At 33.3% G+C, this 17,354-nt stretch overlaps 3 protein-coding genes across 7 annotated transcripts; 1 reads left to right on the plus strand and 2 right to left on the minus strand.

Annotated features, from left to right (window-relative positions):
- Positions 1–3,159: 3,159 nt before the first annotated feature.
- On the minus strand, positions 3,160–7,228 carry LOC143209309 (CAAX prenyl protease 1 homolog). The gene is made up of 6 exons (XM_076424773.1): positions 6,367–7,228; positions 5,636–5,782; positions 5,101–5,304; positions 4,490–5,002; positions 4,274–4,417; positions 3,160–4,179 (listed from the first exon to the last, which is right to left on the minus strand). The coding sequence occupies exons 1-6, from the start codon at positions 6,466–6,468 to the stop codon at positions 3,961–3,963; spliced, it is 1,329 nt and encodes a 442-aa protein (XP_076280888.1). The 5' UTR covers positions 6,469–7,228; the 3' UTR covers positions 3,160–3,960.
- Vhasfd (V-type proton ATPase subunit VhaSFD) lies at positions 6,828–11,883 on the plus strand. 5 transcript variants are annotated; one of them, XM_076424757.1, is made up of 11 exons: positions 6,828–7,548; positions 7,859–8,010; positions 8,147–8,228; positions 8,385–8,574; positions 8,660–8,878; positions 9,508–9,603; positions 10,090–10,295; positions 10,385–10,469; positions 10,694–11,100; positions 11,183–11,296; positions 11,380–11,883. In XM_076424757.1, the coding sequence occupies exons 2-11, from the start codon at positions 7,944–7,946 to the stop codon at positions 11,471–11,473; spliced, it is 1,560 nt and encodes a 519-aa protein (XP_076280872.1). In that variant the 5' UTR covers positions 6,828–7,548; positions 7,859–7,943; the 3' UTR covers positions 11,474–11,883. The 5 variants fall into 5 exon arrangements, with proteins under 5 accessions (XP_076280872.1, XP_076280873.1, XP_076280874.1 ...); XM_076424758.1 differs by lacking the exon at positions 6,828–7,548 and having other exon boundaries at positions 7,727–8,010; positions 11,380–11,481; positions 11,624–11,883; XM_076424759.1 differs by lacking the exon at positions 6,828–7,548 and having other exon boundaries at positions 7,730–8,001.
- On the minus strand, positions 11,853–17,354 carry Rpi135 (RNA polymerase I subunit Rpl135). Its single transcript, XM_076424728.1, has 16 exons — positions 17,148–17,354; positions 16,729–17,061; positions 16,236–16,475; positions 15,832–16,154; positions 15,503–15,762; positions 15,178–15,420; positions 14,661–14,938; positions 14,392–14,589; positions 14,196–14,303; positions 13,936–14,112; positions 13,426–13,640; positions 13,217–13,355; positions 12,984–13,140; positions 12,638–12,891; positions 12,193–12,357; positions 11,853–12,116 (listed from the first exon to the last, which is right to left on the minus strand). Exons 1-16 carry the CDS (start codon positions 17,214–17,216, stop codon positions 11,907–11,909), a joined length of 3,369 nt encoding a protein of 1,122 aa, XP_076280843.1. The 5' UTR covers positions 17,217–17,354; the 3' UTR covers positions 11,853–11,906.

A 17,354-nucleotide genomic window follows, 5' to 3' on the forward strand; every position in this document is an offset into this window, starting at 1 on the left:
TTATTCTTGTTTCATTGTTTCTTTTTCAAATCCGTTTTTCGAATTGTACGACGAGTGTGTATTTTATAGTCTATCATTGGCGTCGATTTGATCGCTGGAAAAAACTTGAACTACGCTCATGCGCAGAAGTTCGTGATCAATAACGGAATTAAGATTGTTGCATATATAGGATGACTTGCGTAATGCGTTACAGAATTTTCAAAAAATGTTGAATATATATATATGTAGCGATAGGTTCACGTGCAAAAGCACGTTACAATTTACAATATTTGAACATATATATAAATAAGTGGTATGTTCAAAATTTACTTGTAAAGCATAGAAAATTTTTGCTATCGGCTAAAATGACAATGTTAACAAATCAGATTATGAACAGCGAAAAGTAACACAGCAATGTCTCCATACAGGGTGGACCAATAATTTTTACCACCTTAAATATTTCCGTTATTTGTGATAATATGAAAAAATGATATACACAAATGTAGTTTGGCATAGAGGGGGAAATATTGTGATGCAAACATGTTTTATATGGATAGTAAACACAACACGTGGGCCTATCACTATAAATACATAGAATCAGCATTCGTCTTGTTTTCCTCATATATTATTTTAAAGCTATTTTACAGATTATATCGTCGAATTACTTTCAAAGGGTGAAAGTAATAAACGTATCGTGTGTTGAAGCGAAGTAATAGAAAAAACAGTTTTTATTTTATCGGTTGATCCAAAACGAGCATCGTTCATTTAAAATATTTTTTTTGGCGTGTTGTATAGTTAATGAAATATATACATGGATTGCAGATGAGTTGTAAGACGGAATGGCAAACGGACCAACAAACGAATTAAAAGCCACAGCTGAATATGAATATTTAAAATGATGTACATGCGGTATATTTTCGTTCTAATTGTTTCGAACATCTGATAATTCGTTGTATAAATAATATTATTGAAAACATTATTTCGTTGTTTAAAAATCAGTGTACATCATTTTGAATCTTGAATAAAGTAAATTTGAATTGACAGAACGTTAGTTTTGATATCATTTGCCCCGTTTGATAATCTTCAAGTCAATATAGATATATATATATATTGTTTTATTTCCTTAACTGTGTGCAAACAACAGAAAAAAATGCCTGTAAAAATATTATACTGAACAATGAGAGAAAAATGATTAGTTCTATATAGTGTTATATTTGCTATATATACAAATTTATCGCTACACAATTCTGAGGAAATAGTCTGCAATATTTTATACAACCCAACCGAAATATATACATATATATGGTAACGTCGAATGGTCAGGCATTCTTGTATATGTAGCATCGAAACATCGAATATTCTATCATTATATGATTGAAGTATAACTAAAAAATAAGGATTACTGCCGACAGTTATAAATATAGTTGCCGATATTTTTTATGCTCATTGTCTACCACCTTCATACATTACAAACGTATTAAAGTTACGTACAAGTATATATATATATATATAATAATAATAATAATAATAATAATAATATCACGTGGTTAGATAGCAACGGTTTTCTGTTAAAATTTATTGCCGTTTCGAGAATATCACGTGTATCTTATTTGTAAAAAATTACAGTAAATGATATAAATACTTGTACGGTAATAACGCATTGTAAACTATTCAAGCGTAGATGCTTAACTAATTTTGATTATATATAACTATATATCCAAAACATCATTTGGCAGTTTTAGATTGGTAGATTAAATTCATTTACCAATTAAAACAAATTAGACACGATAAAATTGTATGAAACAGATTTGATGTATTAATGAATTGATTATATAAGTAAAAAAAATCATTGCTATAAGTTTTAATTACACGCACTTAAAACATTAATCATTGAGCCATTTAAATTTAATTTTTGAGCTCCCTTATTGCCCTCGGAAATCCAAACTAACATTCACAGTTCGCATACTGTTTATTTGGAGAACAATTGTATTATCTTGAAGATATATATACATATATATATAAATAAAATATTCAAAAATTGTTAAGAGAAATATTTGTTTAGCTAATCAGCGTAATCAAGAACAAACGTTTACCGGTAACACGTGTAACTCTAACGCTAAATATATGTATTTTTATCTGTTTCAGGCACTTTACGTCTTGGAACGACGCACGGATCTATTGCGAGATTTTTCCTCATTTCTGTGTATTTATTGTAAACATGAGCATTTTAATAAAATTGAGATATGAATATATATACTACAATTTGGTAATCGTATAAGGAACATTTAATTCTTCATACTTTTATTTAGATCAAAATCTTGAAGCTTAAAACAAATTTTGGTCTTTTTTACCTTGTTTCTCACGTTCAAGGTCAAATTTGCGGGGGTTTCCTTATGTCATTTTCGACTAAATCAGGAGTATTTTCGACTAGAATCGGGCTATGGTGTCCGCGACATAAACTTATGACACCCTGTCCTGTACAATCATGTACAATAGACCATAGGAATCGCTTCGCGGCGGTTCTGTGTTTGATATGCGAAGATACAGCTGTTCCCTAAGGATGCGCGAGAGTGACGAGCTTCCCCCATGCCCCAGTCACGTCACGGTTTCGTCACAGAGACGGAGACGAAACGCGCCACGCGACCGGTCTGCGGCGGAAGCGTGGGGGATAGCGTCGTAGAGGGGGAAGGTAGAGTGGGGACAGAAGAGTGAATATGTTTTCATAATGTATAGAACTTAGACACAATAACTCTTAAGAATTCCTTTTATATAATTTTATTTAGAAATGTATAGCTTATGTATGTTTTATAAAAAAGGTTAGCCACTTAACATGTAATTTCTTTAATTTATAGAATATACAAACAAGTATAATAGCCTATACTTTTTGTCTAAAAAAGATGGAAATGTATTTAGAATATCAACAACTGTGTACAACTCATTATCACAGAATGCAAAATATTATATATATAATAATCCCTCGCGGGGATACCCCCCAGTGGAAGGGGTAGGCGAAGGAACAGTGTCGTGGACATCCTCAGGGAGCTAGATCGTGACTTTACTGTAGCAGTAGTTTCTCGCTAATACATATCTTGGAAACTATTCATTTCCGCGAGAAATTACAGTTACGCGCGAGGACTTCGAGAGTGAGGAAAGAAAATTGCTGATTGAAAACTAATTAGCTTTTGTTAGAAATACTTTTTAGTCAAATTATCAGAATTGCAGAATTGCTCTACACTACGCTTGTTTGTAGAAATCTTCGCCCCCTCATGCATTCGTAGTGAGTAGTAGTCATACTGCCAAGGACACTGCCTCCTGAGTGGCACACGAGATCATTGGACAGTGACACTACCGCCCACTTTTACAAAAATTATATTTATGAGCGACAATCGCAGATGCAACATCGAGACATTCAATACACATTCGCACACGAAGATCAGAGCACATCTCGCAGTACAAGTTTAACAAACAGTAACTTCGCTCGTATAGTTTAAGATAATATTTATATAGTTAGTTTAAATAAATATATGAAAACTATAATATTTAACGCAAGTTATCACGGTCGTGCAATAATCGAAATCGGCAATCCCGTTTGAACACAACGTGTTGCATGTTTTTACATATTATTACATACGAGTATGAGTAAGTAACAATTTGAATATTCCATATTAGATGTACCATACTTTAGTTATGTAGCAATGTAATTGTACATAATGTATCATTATTCTTTAGAATCTTTACGATTTCCATTCACAGATGGTAATCGAAATTTCTTCTATTGTATAAGTATTGTACATTATAATATTTGTGTATTTAGTTAAAGCATATTTAAGAAATAAATTTGTATTCTTTGAAAACTGAAATATTACTGAACGAATCGAATGACATCGATACCGATTTTACTTTTTTTAAACTGTAATTACACAATATGTTGTGATCATTCTTACAAGATAAGTAACATTAACTTTTTGATTAGTTATAAAATTAATCATCTTTATCGATAGCTTCCAGTCTTTCCAGTAATGGAGGATGGCTATGCAACCAACAAGAATATAATTTGTCGAAAAGAGGGTAACCAAGATTGTCTTTTTGCAATTTAATTAGAGATCTTTTTAACATATCTCCATATCCCAAAGTTTTTGCAAAATTGTCTGCTTCAAATTCAAATTTTCTTCCTATTACCCCTGCTACAAAGTCTATTAACTGGAACAGAAACATTATTAAATATAGCTTAAGCGCTGTAGGATAAAACATTCTAAGCAAAGTTTTTCTCATAAAGAAAAAACTTGAAACTTACTGTTGTGAATGGTATTAAAATATACATAGTGATAATTATGATTCCTATGAATGTAGGTTGCGAGTCCGAAAAACCAAAAGCAATATACATCGGTGTGTAGTCTAAAAGTTTAGCGTACACAAGAAATTTAATCAGGAAGGTCACCTGTAAAATTCAGAAATACAGTATACAGTATACGGTAACAAAATAAAAAGATTAGGTAGGTAGAAAGCTTACCTGGGTAAGTAAAAATCCTTTTAGCGTATGATTATATTTCCAATGTCCTAATTCATGAGCTAATACTGCTAATACTTCATCCGTGTCGCATCCTTTTTCTTCCGTTTCACCTTCTGCTGGTTTATAGTATTCTTTTACTAAAGTATCGAATAGCACAATTCTCTTATGTTTATGAAAGCCGTATAAGTATGCGTTGCTGTGCGAAGATCTTTTAGATCCTTCAACGATAAACAACTTATAAAGTGGATAATCGATTGAGGCTGCCAGTTCCTCGATCTTCGTTCTCAATTCTCCATCGGGGAGGGGTGTATATTTATCAAAAATCGGTGCAATAACTTCTGGATAAATAATCATCATGAACAAAATCACAATGATCGAGAAGACCCAAAGATAAACGAAGAAATAATCGCCTCCATTTTGTATAATCCATATTACTGCGCACAACAGAGGGATGGAAATAATTTGCAGCACGAGAAACTTCAGAAGTTGATCTTTGATAAAAAACAGCGGTGTCTGAAAGTAATATATGCAATAGAAAATAAAAAATGAATGACAAACAATTTATAATTTAAATTTTGTTTGTTTCGCAGAAAAATGTGAAATTTCAATACCTCTTTGTTAAACCCATGTTTGTGTTCTATAACAAACTTTTCATACACCACCAACGGTAAAGAAATAATGGTACCGCCGACATACGTGAGAAACATACAGATACCGCTTATTAGAATGTCATTCTCACGAGTGAGACCAACATATTTTCCTACATCGACGCTCCACTCCCAAAAGTAATAATATCCAGAAAGTAACAGAAATGCCTACAAACGTAGAAATTCATGTACCATTATTAAGTTTTTTTTCATTGCATACTATAATATCAAAGCTTTTGATATTAAAGCATATTTTAAATTTTCAGTAAAGGGCTGAATAAAAAAGTTTTAAACAAATGCGTTTTTTATTTTTGCATGTAACCTTGTAAATTATAAATTTTGGAAAATCTTTTTTGCATGTCATTTCGTAAACCAATGCTTCTAATTGATATAAAAAATCAGGTCGTTTGGTACAATTATAAAATAGTTATCCTATTTTAAAGGGCGTACGAATACTTTTTACACTCGCTGTATATGTATATTATATAAATGTACATACCGTTGTAAAAAGATTCATATAGGTATTATTAAAATCACTGAAATTTAATCTATCCAAATAATAGAATCGAGCTTTATCATATACATCTTTCGACATAAAGCTCTCAACGGACATAGGCAGTCCAACCAACTTCTTCATCAAATTTCGCTAAAAGAAAAAAAGAGTTAATATATTAATAAATTCATGATATTATATAAGATACATTTACATTACATTACATAGTATTATATTACACGATATGTACCTTTTTGTAAATACAGTATAAAAATTTTGTGAATCAATTGACACATTAGCGATCTGTACATATCACATATGTGTGAAAATCAAATGAATCTTGTGCATGCTGTTATTCATAATTCTAACACGCTGCACGATATTCTAAGAACTTATCATTTCCCTGTGATAATATTTTCTTTCATATTTCATATTTTACAAGAGAATGCATTGCAGTGCCAGTCGCGAACGTGTTAAACAAGTTGTAAAATAAGATATTTTCAAACAGTACTAGATTTTTTTAAACTAAATAGCAAATTTTATAGATATAATTCAAAGACATGGTACATGTATAATGCTATAAATTAATAATAACACAATCAATAGAAAATGTAGGTTAATGAGATAACCTATATACCTAATAATTATATCTAATTAATATAAAATAAGTAAACAAAATACACCTATTATCTAATAATAATAGAATTGATAGAAAATTTAGGTTAAAGACAACTTACCTGCCGAAAATTTAAATAAATATTCCACAGATAAAGTAGCCATATTAGTGCCAAAATTTCATACAATATATAATCCCCGATTAATTTTCCAAAATTGCACATTGCACTAACGGTTACTAAATAGTAAAATCGAAGATTCCGGTATTCCTCTGTGATCAACTAAGAAGATTAGGTATTAGGTCCTGTATCAGTGCACTGATTAGTATATATATCAGTCAGTGTATCAGTGGCAGTGTCTCGTGTCTTTATATTCTTGCTTTATTCTTTACCCACTGATTGCCCACTGATAAGTCTTTACCCCACTGCAGTGTCGCCAGAAAGTGACCGAACCGTCACTCGAGGGGAATACAAGGTACCCCCTCTCTGATGACCAGAGTAATATGTGATACGTTGCGCGTGCGCGATGGAGATGCAACAACGACTGACATTTCGCAGGTTTTAGGTTATTGCCGCGTATCGTATCGTACCTATTATGTATTTACATATGAATCATGTGGGTCGTTCTAAATAGAGACTGTAAATATTCTTTATTATAGATAAAATTAATTGTAACATGTGGGAGTTTCAGTCGTGAAGCGAAGTATGAATGCTTACTATATGTACATTGAAAAAATCTTGAAATCTGTATGTATGTAGTACTGAGTTACATTTCAATAAAATCAATAAATCATAATATATTTTAACACTGTTAACTCTCATACGCTCTTCTAAAATAGTTGCACAAAAGAGACTGGGATAATAAATTCACTCATTTTTCTTCTACACGATAAATTGACAAATTACGTTTTATTTGTAACGTTACATTTTAAAGAAATACAACTTACAACATAGAGATAAAGGGATCAATAATTACATAGTATGTGAAATAAGTAAATGGGTGAATTTTAAGCGGCAATAACCTAAAACCTGCGAAATGTCATGTCATTGTTGCGTCCCCATCGCGCACGCGCAACGTGTCTTCCCATTCGCCCCACTAAGTCCCCGTCGCGCACGCGCAACGTGTCACATATATATATATTACCCTGGTCATCAGAGAGGGGGTACATCATTTCACCGTGACTCCCCTCATCTGGCGACACTGCCCCACTGATTCAGGTCCAGTCCGTATGAAGCGGGAAGATTGGCGCATGGGGGAAGAAACCCGACCAACCCGACTGAAGGAACTATAGGGAATTATGCAAAGTACTAGAATCTAACTAGATTTTGGTCGAAACCAGTCGAGATATGGGTTTGCGGGGTTTCGTTTTTTGTCCTTATTTGAGCAAATTTTCGGCTGGGTGAGGCGCATCTAAAAAAAACGGCGCAGGCGCATCTAAAATAAAACTGCGTAGGCGCATCTAAAAAAAAAAATGCGCAGGCGCATCTAAAAAAGAAATTGCGCAGGCGCAAGTGTCGAGAGCAGTCGCGAGAGCTGGAGCTCGAGAGTTTGTTAGTAACTTTGAGTTAATCGTTTTAGAGGAGTTGGTAATACATTGGTCTTGTGATCTAACAGCTGAGGGTGGTGCAGTTCTGTAGGCGCAGAAGTTTTCTGACAAAGGTTTATTGAAGTGCGAAGTATTTAGAGATAGACAACGAAAATGGTTGACCGTGCGAATATTAAAGAGATGATACCCGTCCTACAGGACGAGAAAATTGGTAATTATTGTAAGACAGTTCAATTTCAATTTGATATTAGCCCCTCCCATAAACATCTAATGTATTTGTTATTTGTAAAACGCCCATATTTCCTTAATTATTTTTTATTTATCTATTACAACAATGATATTTGTCAATATTTTAGATATGTTAGCAGCCACAAGTATTCTTCAACAACAGGCTGCTGACATTAGAAATCAAAGAATCACTTGGCAATCATATTTCCAGTAAGTACCATCGAGTATTGATTTTAATATAATAGCGGCTACACTTAATACTTTTGAAATCTATCGTGACAGTTTTGTGATTTTAAATTATAACGTAAGCTTTCCTCTGTAAACACACATATACATACGTATATAGCTATATTTCATATTTTATAGATCTCAAATGATATCGAAAGAAGATTATGATTTTATAGTTGCGTTTGATACAAGCGACGCTAGCGTCAGGGAGACAAAACTAAAAGAAAATCCACATCAAGCTGCTAAAACTTTTCTAAACTTACTTGGTCACGTTTCAAAAGATCAAACTATCCAGTACATTCTTATAATGATCGACGATATGCTTCAGGTTTATCACTTTATTTAACGTAATAGAATATATATATCATTTGTTTTAATGGAATAGTTTGAAAGAATTATACCTTTACAATTAGGAAGATCGTAGTCGTGTAGAAATTTTCAAAGAACATTCGAATCGGAAGCGAGAATCTATATGGGGACCTTTCCTGAACTTACTGAACAGACAGGATGGATTTATCATGAACATGACTTCTCGTATTATCGCGAAACTTGCTTGTTGGAGTCATGATTTCATGGAAAAGACAGATCTTCAGTTCTATTTGACATGGCTAAAGGATCAACTGAAACTCAGCGTAAGTTCTAAACATCTATTCAGATATATTACTTATGTTCTTATATTAATGTATTTTAAGCTATATCATTTAAGAAAAAGAAATGAATTTGTCAGAAAAGGGATTCTATGTTATACGCTTCTTATCTGTTGCTTAGCTTTTATTTTGATAGAATGTGTGTGCACAATACAGGTGATGGGTTTTCATTGTAGAACATTTTTTCCATTTCCCCCAACTATCTATAGAAGCATCATCTATAATTCGAGATAAGCAAAAATTGTAAAAAAGAAAATAATATAAATATTGTTTATAAAGACAAAATATGCATTATACACACAGCAGATTTTCAATCAGATCTTTGTCTCGATTTTCCATAAGGAATCATTTCGCATCCGCTTGTACATGTTATTCGAATGGATTCGGTATATCCATTTTATACATTTGTAATTATCACATAACATGTCTGTGCGTGCACGCACATATGAAATGATAAACTAATACAACTAACCATTACACAGAAAGTTAGGTATAACGCGACTGACTATGCAGCAGATTCGTGTTGCTTCGGTGTAAGGCCAAAAAATATAGGTAGAAAAAGTTTCTAATTTCAGTAAAGATTTGTATGCATGTATAAGTCACATGGGTTTTAGTTGGAGGCTCTTGAAGAGACAGACTTGCATGTGGGAGTAAAACAACCGAATACTGTGGACAATGAGGCATATGAGCTACATGAACAAATGAATCCGGTTGGTCTTATAATAACCGATTATTAATATTATCATGTAAATATTCTATTAGATTTTCACAGATACCGCAAACTATACTGCACAGAGCAGAGTGTAGATAAGAATATTATATATTTAGTCCACCATTCTTTTCTACATAATTGTAGAAAAAAGAATCGTGTTAAAATTTAACCATTGAATTTTATTTTCAAATTGGTCACGAACTTATGCAATTGTCTGATATGAAAAGGTTTTCAGAAGTAGACACATATATGCAATTATTGTTATTTCGAATAAATATAATTTCTTGCAGATATTAATTAGTCGCTGGACATTTTAGAAAGAGGAATATGATCGTTTACCGCCCACAGAAAATCAATAATAGTTTTATAATAATTTATATTTCACTTTGTTTGCGCACACACATGATTTTTACATTTTGTTCGATTCTATAAATCCATATAATAACTCAAGATAATACACATGTTTTTGTTTTTTTTTATTTAGAATAATGAATACATTCAATCTGTGGCAAGGTGCCTGCAAATGATGCTTCGTATAGATGAGTATCGTTTTGCGTTCGTATCTGTAGATGGAATTTCCACGTTGCTTAGCGTTTTGACAGGCAGAGTAAACTTCCAAGTACAATATCAACTTATATTTTGCCTGTGGGTACTTACTTTTAATCCATTGCTCGCAGAGAAGATGAACAAGTATGTATACGCTATGCGCTATAGAACTTTGAATAAAATTTATAGAAAATCATTGCATTTATGGTACAACGATGACGCTTACCTTTCAGATTCAACGTTATACCTATCTTGGCTGATATATTAAGCGATTCTGTGAAGGAGAAAGTAACACGTATTATTTTAGCGGTGTTTAGGGTAAGTTTCACCATTTATTTGACTCATTATTAGACTGTGGATTTTATGCATTTATGAGAAAAATGGGCATGTACAATTACAAAGCAGTGGACATGTTAAAAATATTCAAGGGCATCGATTCAGGCTCCTTGTGTACTGTAATCAATGCGAACATTTTTTATTTTGCATAAAGATCCACAGTCTACTTGTTATACTTGTACTTATTCATTATTGACGTTGCACAGAATCTTATCGAGAAAGTAGAAGACGGACAAGTTGCCAAAGAACATTGCATCGCAATGGTACAGTGCAAAGTATTGAAGCAACTGTCGATTCTTGGACAACGTAAATTCGATGACGAAGATATCACTGGTGATATTGAATTCTTGAACGATAAATTACAAGCGTCTGTACAGGATTTGAGTTCCTTCGACGAGTACTCGACCGAAGTAAAATCTGGCCGCCTCGAATGGTCTCCTGTTCATAAATCTGGCAAATTCTGGCGAGAGAACGCTAGCCGGCTTAACGAGAAGAATTACGAGTTGTTGCGTATTTTAATTCACTTATTAGAAGGCAGTAAAGATCCTCTGGTTCTTAGCGTAGCCAGTTTTGATATCGGAGAATACGTAAGACACTATCCTCGTGGCAAACAGTACGTTTTCATATTTTTACACGCGTTCAGTCGTTTATAAAATGTTTCTATGTGTGAACATTTTTTTCTGTAATGCTTGTAGTATAATCGAACAACTTGGAGGGAAACAACGAGTGATGCAACTTCTTGGACACGAAGATCCTAATGTGAGATACGAAGCTCTTCTCGCGGTACAGAAGCTCATGGTGCACAATTGGTAAAGTTATATTTGAACTGAAGTTATTCTCTTATCGAGTAGAAGAATAATAATTCTTAATTGTTTGATCATCTAATTTATAGGGAATACTTAGGAAAGCAATTGGAAAAAGAACAAACAGGAGCGTCAGGTCCACCAGGCGCGAAACCAGGCGCACAAGTTCCAGCCAAAGCTTAAACGAATGCGTAGGCATTGTATATGCGAGTTTCGCTTAAAATCTGTATATTTAATCTTATACTTCTATATTTTCTCTCGTACAACATATGTACTTTTATTGTGCGATAAAAATCGATATAGCAAATACTAAAGTAAAAAATTCCATTCTAGAAGTTACATTCCTTTGTATTCCGGCGGCAGAGTAGATACACCGAATAGACAGAATACACAGAGACATATACAATAGGATTTATCCGGTTCGGCGGCTTTCAAATATGCAGATCAGTGACTGTACAAATACATCGTTTTAATAACGACCATCTATCTGGTCGTGTGTATAAATTGTAATGGAATTTGTAATTAAGATGTTTAACGGAATGTTAAAAAAAAAATAAAAGTATTATTATTACTAGTAAAGCAGTGAAAAAGTAGTACATGCAATCTTTATTTTATTTTATTTCTCTGCAAATGACAGTTTTACGTTGATATTACAAGATGTCAATTGCGTTACAAGATAACGAAAGATGTATGGTATATCTACTTCTCTTACAGATTCATCATCGCCGCAAAGACGACATCTTGATTTATTGCCAAATCCTGACGCGCTTAAAGTAGTTTCCATTACTGGACCTAACAATGTCCCACACTTTTGGCAAACTAAAGTCTGTAATCAGAATATCATTAATAATAATTCATTAACTAGAAAACTTGCTTGATGAAGATCCAAAAAAAAAATGTACCGTAGTCTTATCTGAACAATGAAAAAGACGATCTTGTAACAAAAACGAACAACCATGAGATATTAACGAATCTCGTTCCATTTCTCCAAATCGAACACCGCCACCTCTTCGTCTACCTTTTATAGGTTGCCTTGTCAGAACGTCTATTGGACCGGTGCTTCGAACCTACAAAATAATACAAATAATCCGTACTAAGGTCGACTTCGAATTCTATGAGTAAACAGCGGATTTTTATGCAAAATCAAGATTTTCCACCTGAATCGCAACAAACAGGACTGACCTAGAAATTGATCTTCTCTCTTAATATGTTCGATAGGTTGAAAATGATATAAAAATATTTTTAAACTCATCTAATGTTTTTCATGTTTTAAATTACACCTACTCATTTTTCTCATAAATGCATCAAATCCGCTGTCTAACTACGAGGAATTGAAAGTTTACTTACTTGCCACTTGTCCGAAACCATATGCCTCAATCGTTGATAATGCACAATTCCGAAAAAGATATCAGCGGTCATTTCTCTCCCATCTATCCCGGAATACATCCTTTCAGTTCCATAATAATTGTAACCTCCACGTTCCAATAATTTTCCAAAATATTCAACAGCTGTTTCACTCTCGTTGAATCGGAAAGATGTTGCATCGTGTACTAGTCCATGTACTGCTGCTGATTTTCCTGCCATTACTTCGATCATCATAGCTATACGATCATCATAGATATACGGATACATTAATTACGGAATAATAGTAATTAATTAATAGTAAATATTTTTTAAAAAAACTTGATTTCACCTATTGTCATACGACTTGGAAAACCATGAGGATTGAACACGATATCAGGAATCAACCCAGTTTCTGTAAATGGCAAATCCTCTGCTGGCCATTTTTGTGAACAAATTCCTTTCTGACCTGCCCTGGAAGCGAATTTATCTCCAACACTTGGATTTCGCTAAAATTTCGGAATAATTAGCGAAGATGAAAAATGTGTAACAGTTCAACATAGACGAAAATGATGTTTTGCTTACTGAAATGCGAAAAGTAATGCAAGCTCTGCGCGGAATGTGACTATGTAATGTACCGCACAGTTTTACAGTATCGACATGAGCATCTTCTTTCCCATGATATTTACCAGTAGTGTATGTCGACTTATCTGCATCGTAGTAACTTTTAAAGTAATCCTATTAGAATTTATTTCGAATTGCTAGAAACTTTAGAGCAAATTAAAGCAACTTACCAATAATAAACATCACCTTCAGAAATAATAGTGCCGGGTAGTGGAAGGCCGTCGGTATCTAATTTTTCTGCTAGTTCAGGTTTATCTGGATTTCTTGCAAAATAACTTCTTTGATCTTCCAAGTCGACAAACTCAGATTTATAAATTATTCCATGCGCAAACCCTCTATCGTAAGCAGCTTTATTAATAATCATCGCATCTTCCATATCGTAGCCCTATCAAATGTACATGATGCGTTCAGAAATATATATTTGTTGCCATACTATAACTAATATTATTAGACCGCGGATCTTTATGCATTTATGGTTTCTAAAAATGTTCAAAAAATGCTAGAACATAAAATTTCACAAAATTTAATACGATTTTCATTTATTTCAGATCTGTGTGTACAAACTGTGTGTTCCTACCCTACACTGGAAATAAGATTCTATTTTATTGCACTTTCTTAAAATTCGTCTAGAAAAATTGAAAATTGCATAAACATCCGCAATTTAATTATTATCTACTTACTGTGTATGAAATAACAGCTACTATTGCATTAGTACCCATGGCAAAATCATCAAGATTAATTTTATCGTGGTGTACAGGTCGGAAAAGTGGTGTCCCAGGTGTTTGAAGTCTATATAATTTAGTTTCCGATTGTAATTGCCATGTATGACATGGAGTACCCATTGTTTGTTTACCCATCTATGTATATAAGAGAATGTGATTAGATATTTACTAATATAATTCTATTAAAACAGAGAATACTTGTAAAAAGAACACCTTACTTGACACTGGTACATATTTCTTGGACTCTGATTACAATCTGGCATTGGAATAAGACTTGCTAAATTACTTAGGAAGGCTGTTTTCGATAATTCTTGATGCGACGTCAACTGTTAGCGATAAGAATAAAATAAATCAGAACCCGGCAAATAATATAAAATATTAGATCGAAAAAAAAATACAACATATTTATATTACCCCTTCGTAAGCTTCTTCGGGTGTGACACAGATATCTAAATAAATTTGTTCAAACGTTCCTATATATTCAATCTTCTTAGCAATCAAATTCATGACTGGTCTCATCATACGTGCTGGACTTGTGAACAAATACAATCCTGGGTACTGAGCTGGTACATTCTTTTTTGGTACTAGAGCTATTTCCATTGTAGAGGGTACCTAAAATCATATGGCATGAATGAATCAATCGAAACCAATAGATTAGTCGATCGGGTAAGGTGAAAAATTACTTCTTTCCCATTTATTTTAAGCAATCTAAGTTTATCTGTTATTCTAGCAACTATATTGTCGTTTATCACTCCAATCAATTTCCCATCCAACATTACAACATACGAACTCTTCCAATCGTCGGCAATCGATAAGGGGACCATCCCAAGATCCATTAATACTATAGGAATATTCGCTTTTAATTTCAGATCTGGGTGTTTCGTAATGATACAATTCATCGTTAAGTGATTCAGAAGTCCACAGGGCGCACCGTCCGGTGTATGAACGGGACAAATAAAGCCTGTAGTTACATAAAAGAAAAAAAATAATTATTAACTCTGTTATTAATACGATCATGATCATTCTTGATTACCACGCTGCGGATCTTTATGCAAAATAAAAAATGTTTTGCATTGATTGCGGGAAGCAGAAATAGCATTACATCATTCTTGAAATCTTTTACCGTTTTATATTTCACCCAACGAATTTCTTCATAAATGCATAAAGATCCACAGTCTATTGATTACAATAGACAGTTACCCCATGCATCCGGCAATAATTGTCTGGCTTCGGTTGTTCTCATCTCTTGGAAAAAAGAACCTCTATGAATTGCACGAAAATGACTCATATAACGCATTCTGTTAATATTTTCAGCAACAATTGTAAGACCGCTACTTTGCATAAGACCTAAACCCGTAGCCGATCTTATATTTCCAGTCGCTAAGAAATTCTCCATTTGCGATTCAAGCGAGCTTGTATGTTTCATTATATTTAACATTTCCTCTGAATAAAAAGCAATTTGTATAGAAAGATTTTCTGGATAAATGTAATTTCCATTAGAGTAGAATTTTGTTAAAATACTTACGTACGCTTAAAGTGTACCTATTACCAGCGCTTCTTGCACGCTTCAAAATACCCATTTTAAGACCTGTTAACCAAGTATATAGTTTTTCTTTCAGAACTTGCAGATACAAGTGACCACCGAGTAAACATTCTTGCATCATCACAGCATCGGCTCCCTCAACGGCACACTTATTGTTTGCAAGAGCAAATAGCTTTTTCGTCATGAAAACAAGTAAATAAAATTTATCCAACGGATCATTAAGGTGAATCGCTATACAATGCCTGCAAAATAACATCTATTAACCATATAAAATAATGCGCATGCACACACGATGTATTTCTAACGCTCACTTAATTATGAAGTCGCAGATATCCGTATCGGTAGCATCTTGAGGTAACTCGAAGAACTTTATTCTAAACATTCTTCCTATATAAGCCTTGCATTGATCATGGCTATGTAGATCTTGCTTGTGTATTTCTCTGAGCATATTTAAAATACAACCTTTATAATAAAGATCATCCTCGCTACCAGCTGTTAACGCGTTATAAATGAAAATATCCGAAACGTCTACTAAACATTTTAGCATCAAGACTAGAGGTACATAGTATAAAACTTTTCTGTATGTGAACATTAACTTTGCAGATCCATCGGTTACATAGTGCAATGTATTGTTCTGTAAAACATATATTTTAATAATACTATTAAATCAACATGAAAAAAAAGTGAGAAATCTTTCATCGTACAACATACATACCGTCGCAGTATTATCATCGCGCACACTCCTTAGAAGTAGACCAAGATCGCTAAATTGTACTCCGCGAGCTTTCCATCCGGATCTTCTAATAGCTATAGGATAATTCCTTCTCGTCATTAAAAGCATTCTTATGAGTCTCTCTAGTCCTTTAATTATAAAATATCCACCCCATTCTTGTTCGTGTTCTCCATGACTAACTAATTCCTTTGGACTCATTTTATTTAAATGACATCTGTTCGACTATATAATTCAATATAAATTAGATACGTAGGGTGTTTCGTGTAAAGTATACATTGAAATATTTTCAAGTTTTTTGCGAATATTAATGACTTTAAAGCGAAATGTTATTTGGAACAATGGTCTTGACAACATAAAATAAAACTAGTTGAAATCGGAGAGGATTTTATCGGGAATTTTGATCGTCCATTAAAATATTTCAATATATTTTTAGAGTATATTTAGTATAAGAAGGATTAAATTTATAATTGCATACTTTAACCATAATTGGAATCTCTCCTAAATCTCTTTCGAGTGCTTCTTGAATTTTACCATTAATAGACCAGCCCAGTTTAACTGTCATCTTTCCTTTGTAAGTACATCCTCTCTGGCGGCACTCTGTAGGATAAATTCTATGATTCTTTACTCCGATAGTCCCAACGGGAACAGAAGGCTGATGAACAGTCACATCGTCGATCCACAGTGCCACTTTTTCTTCGTTCGGAAGGTGAATATAAACAAGCGGATTATCCCTAACACCTTCGGAGAGGCCATCTTCCAGCATATAATTAAAAGAGTCTGTATGCGGTGTACCTAAATTCTGTAGTAACTAAAATGAATCCTCTATTAGATATGGACATGTCCAAAAAACTTGAAAATTTAGTAAAATTAGTAAAAAACAATGTTAATATTTACAGTATTTTGCTCCTCCGGTGGTTTACCAAAAGTTTGCGAGGTATTTGTTAGTTTCGGTTCAATTAGCATTTTTGTGTTTGCGAGAAATAACGCTTCATTCAAAATAACAACATAGTGTATAAACCGGTATAAACGTGCTTTATTTAGATACGTTCATGTACGTTCATTCAATCACGTGGTCATTCCAGACTGTTCCAGACTCCAGAT

The sequence above is a fragment of the Lasioglossum baleicum genome, chromosome 6 (genome assembly GCF_051020765.1).
Source record: "Lasioglossum baleicum chromosome 6, iyLasBale1, whole genome shotgun sequence".
Taxonomy (NCBI): domain Eukaryota; kingdom Metazoa; phylum Arthropoda; class Insecta; order Hymenoptera; family Halictidae; genus Lasioglossum; species Lasioglossum baleicum.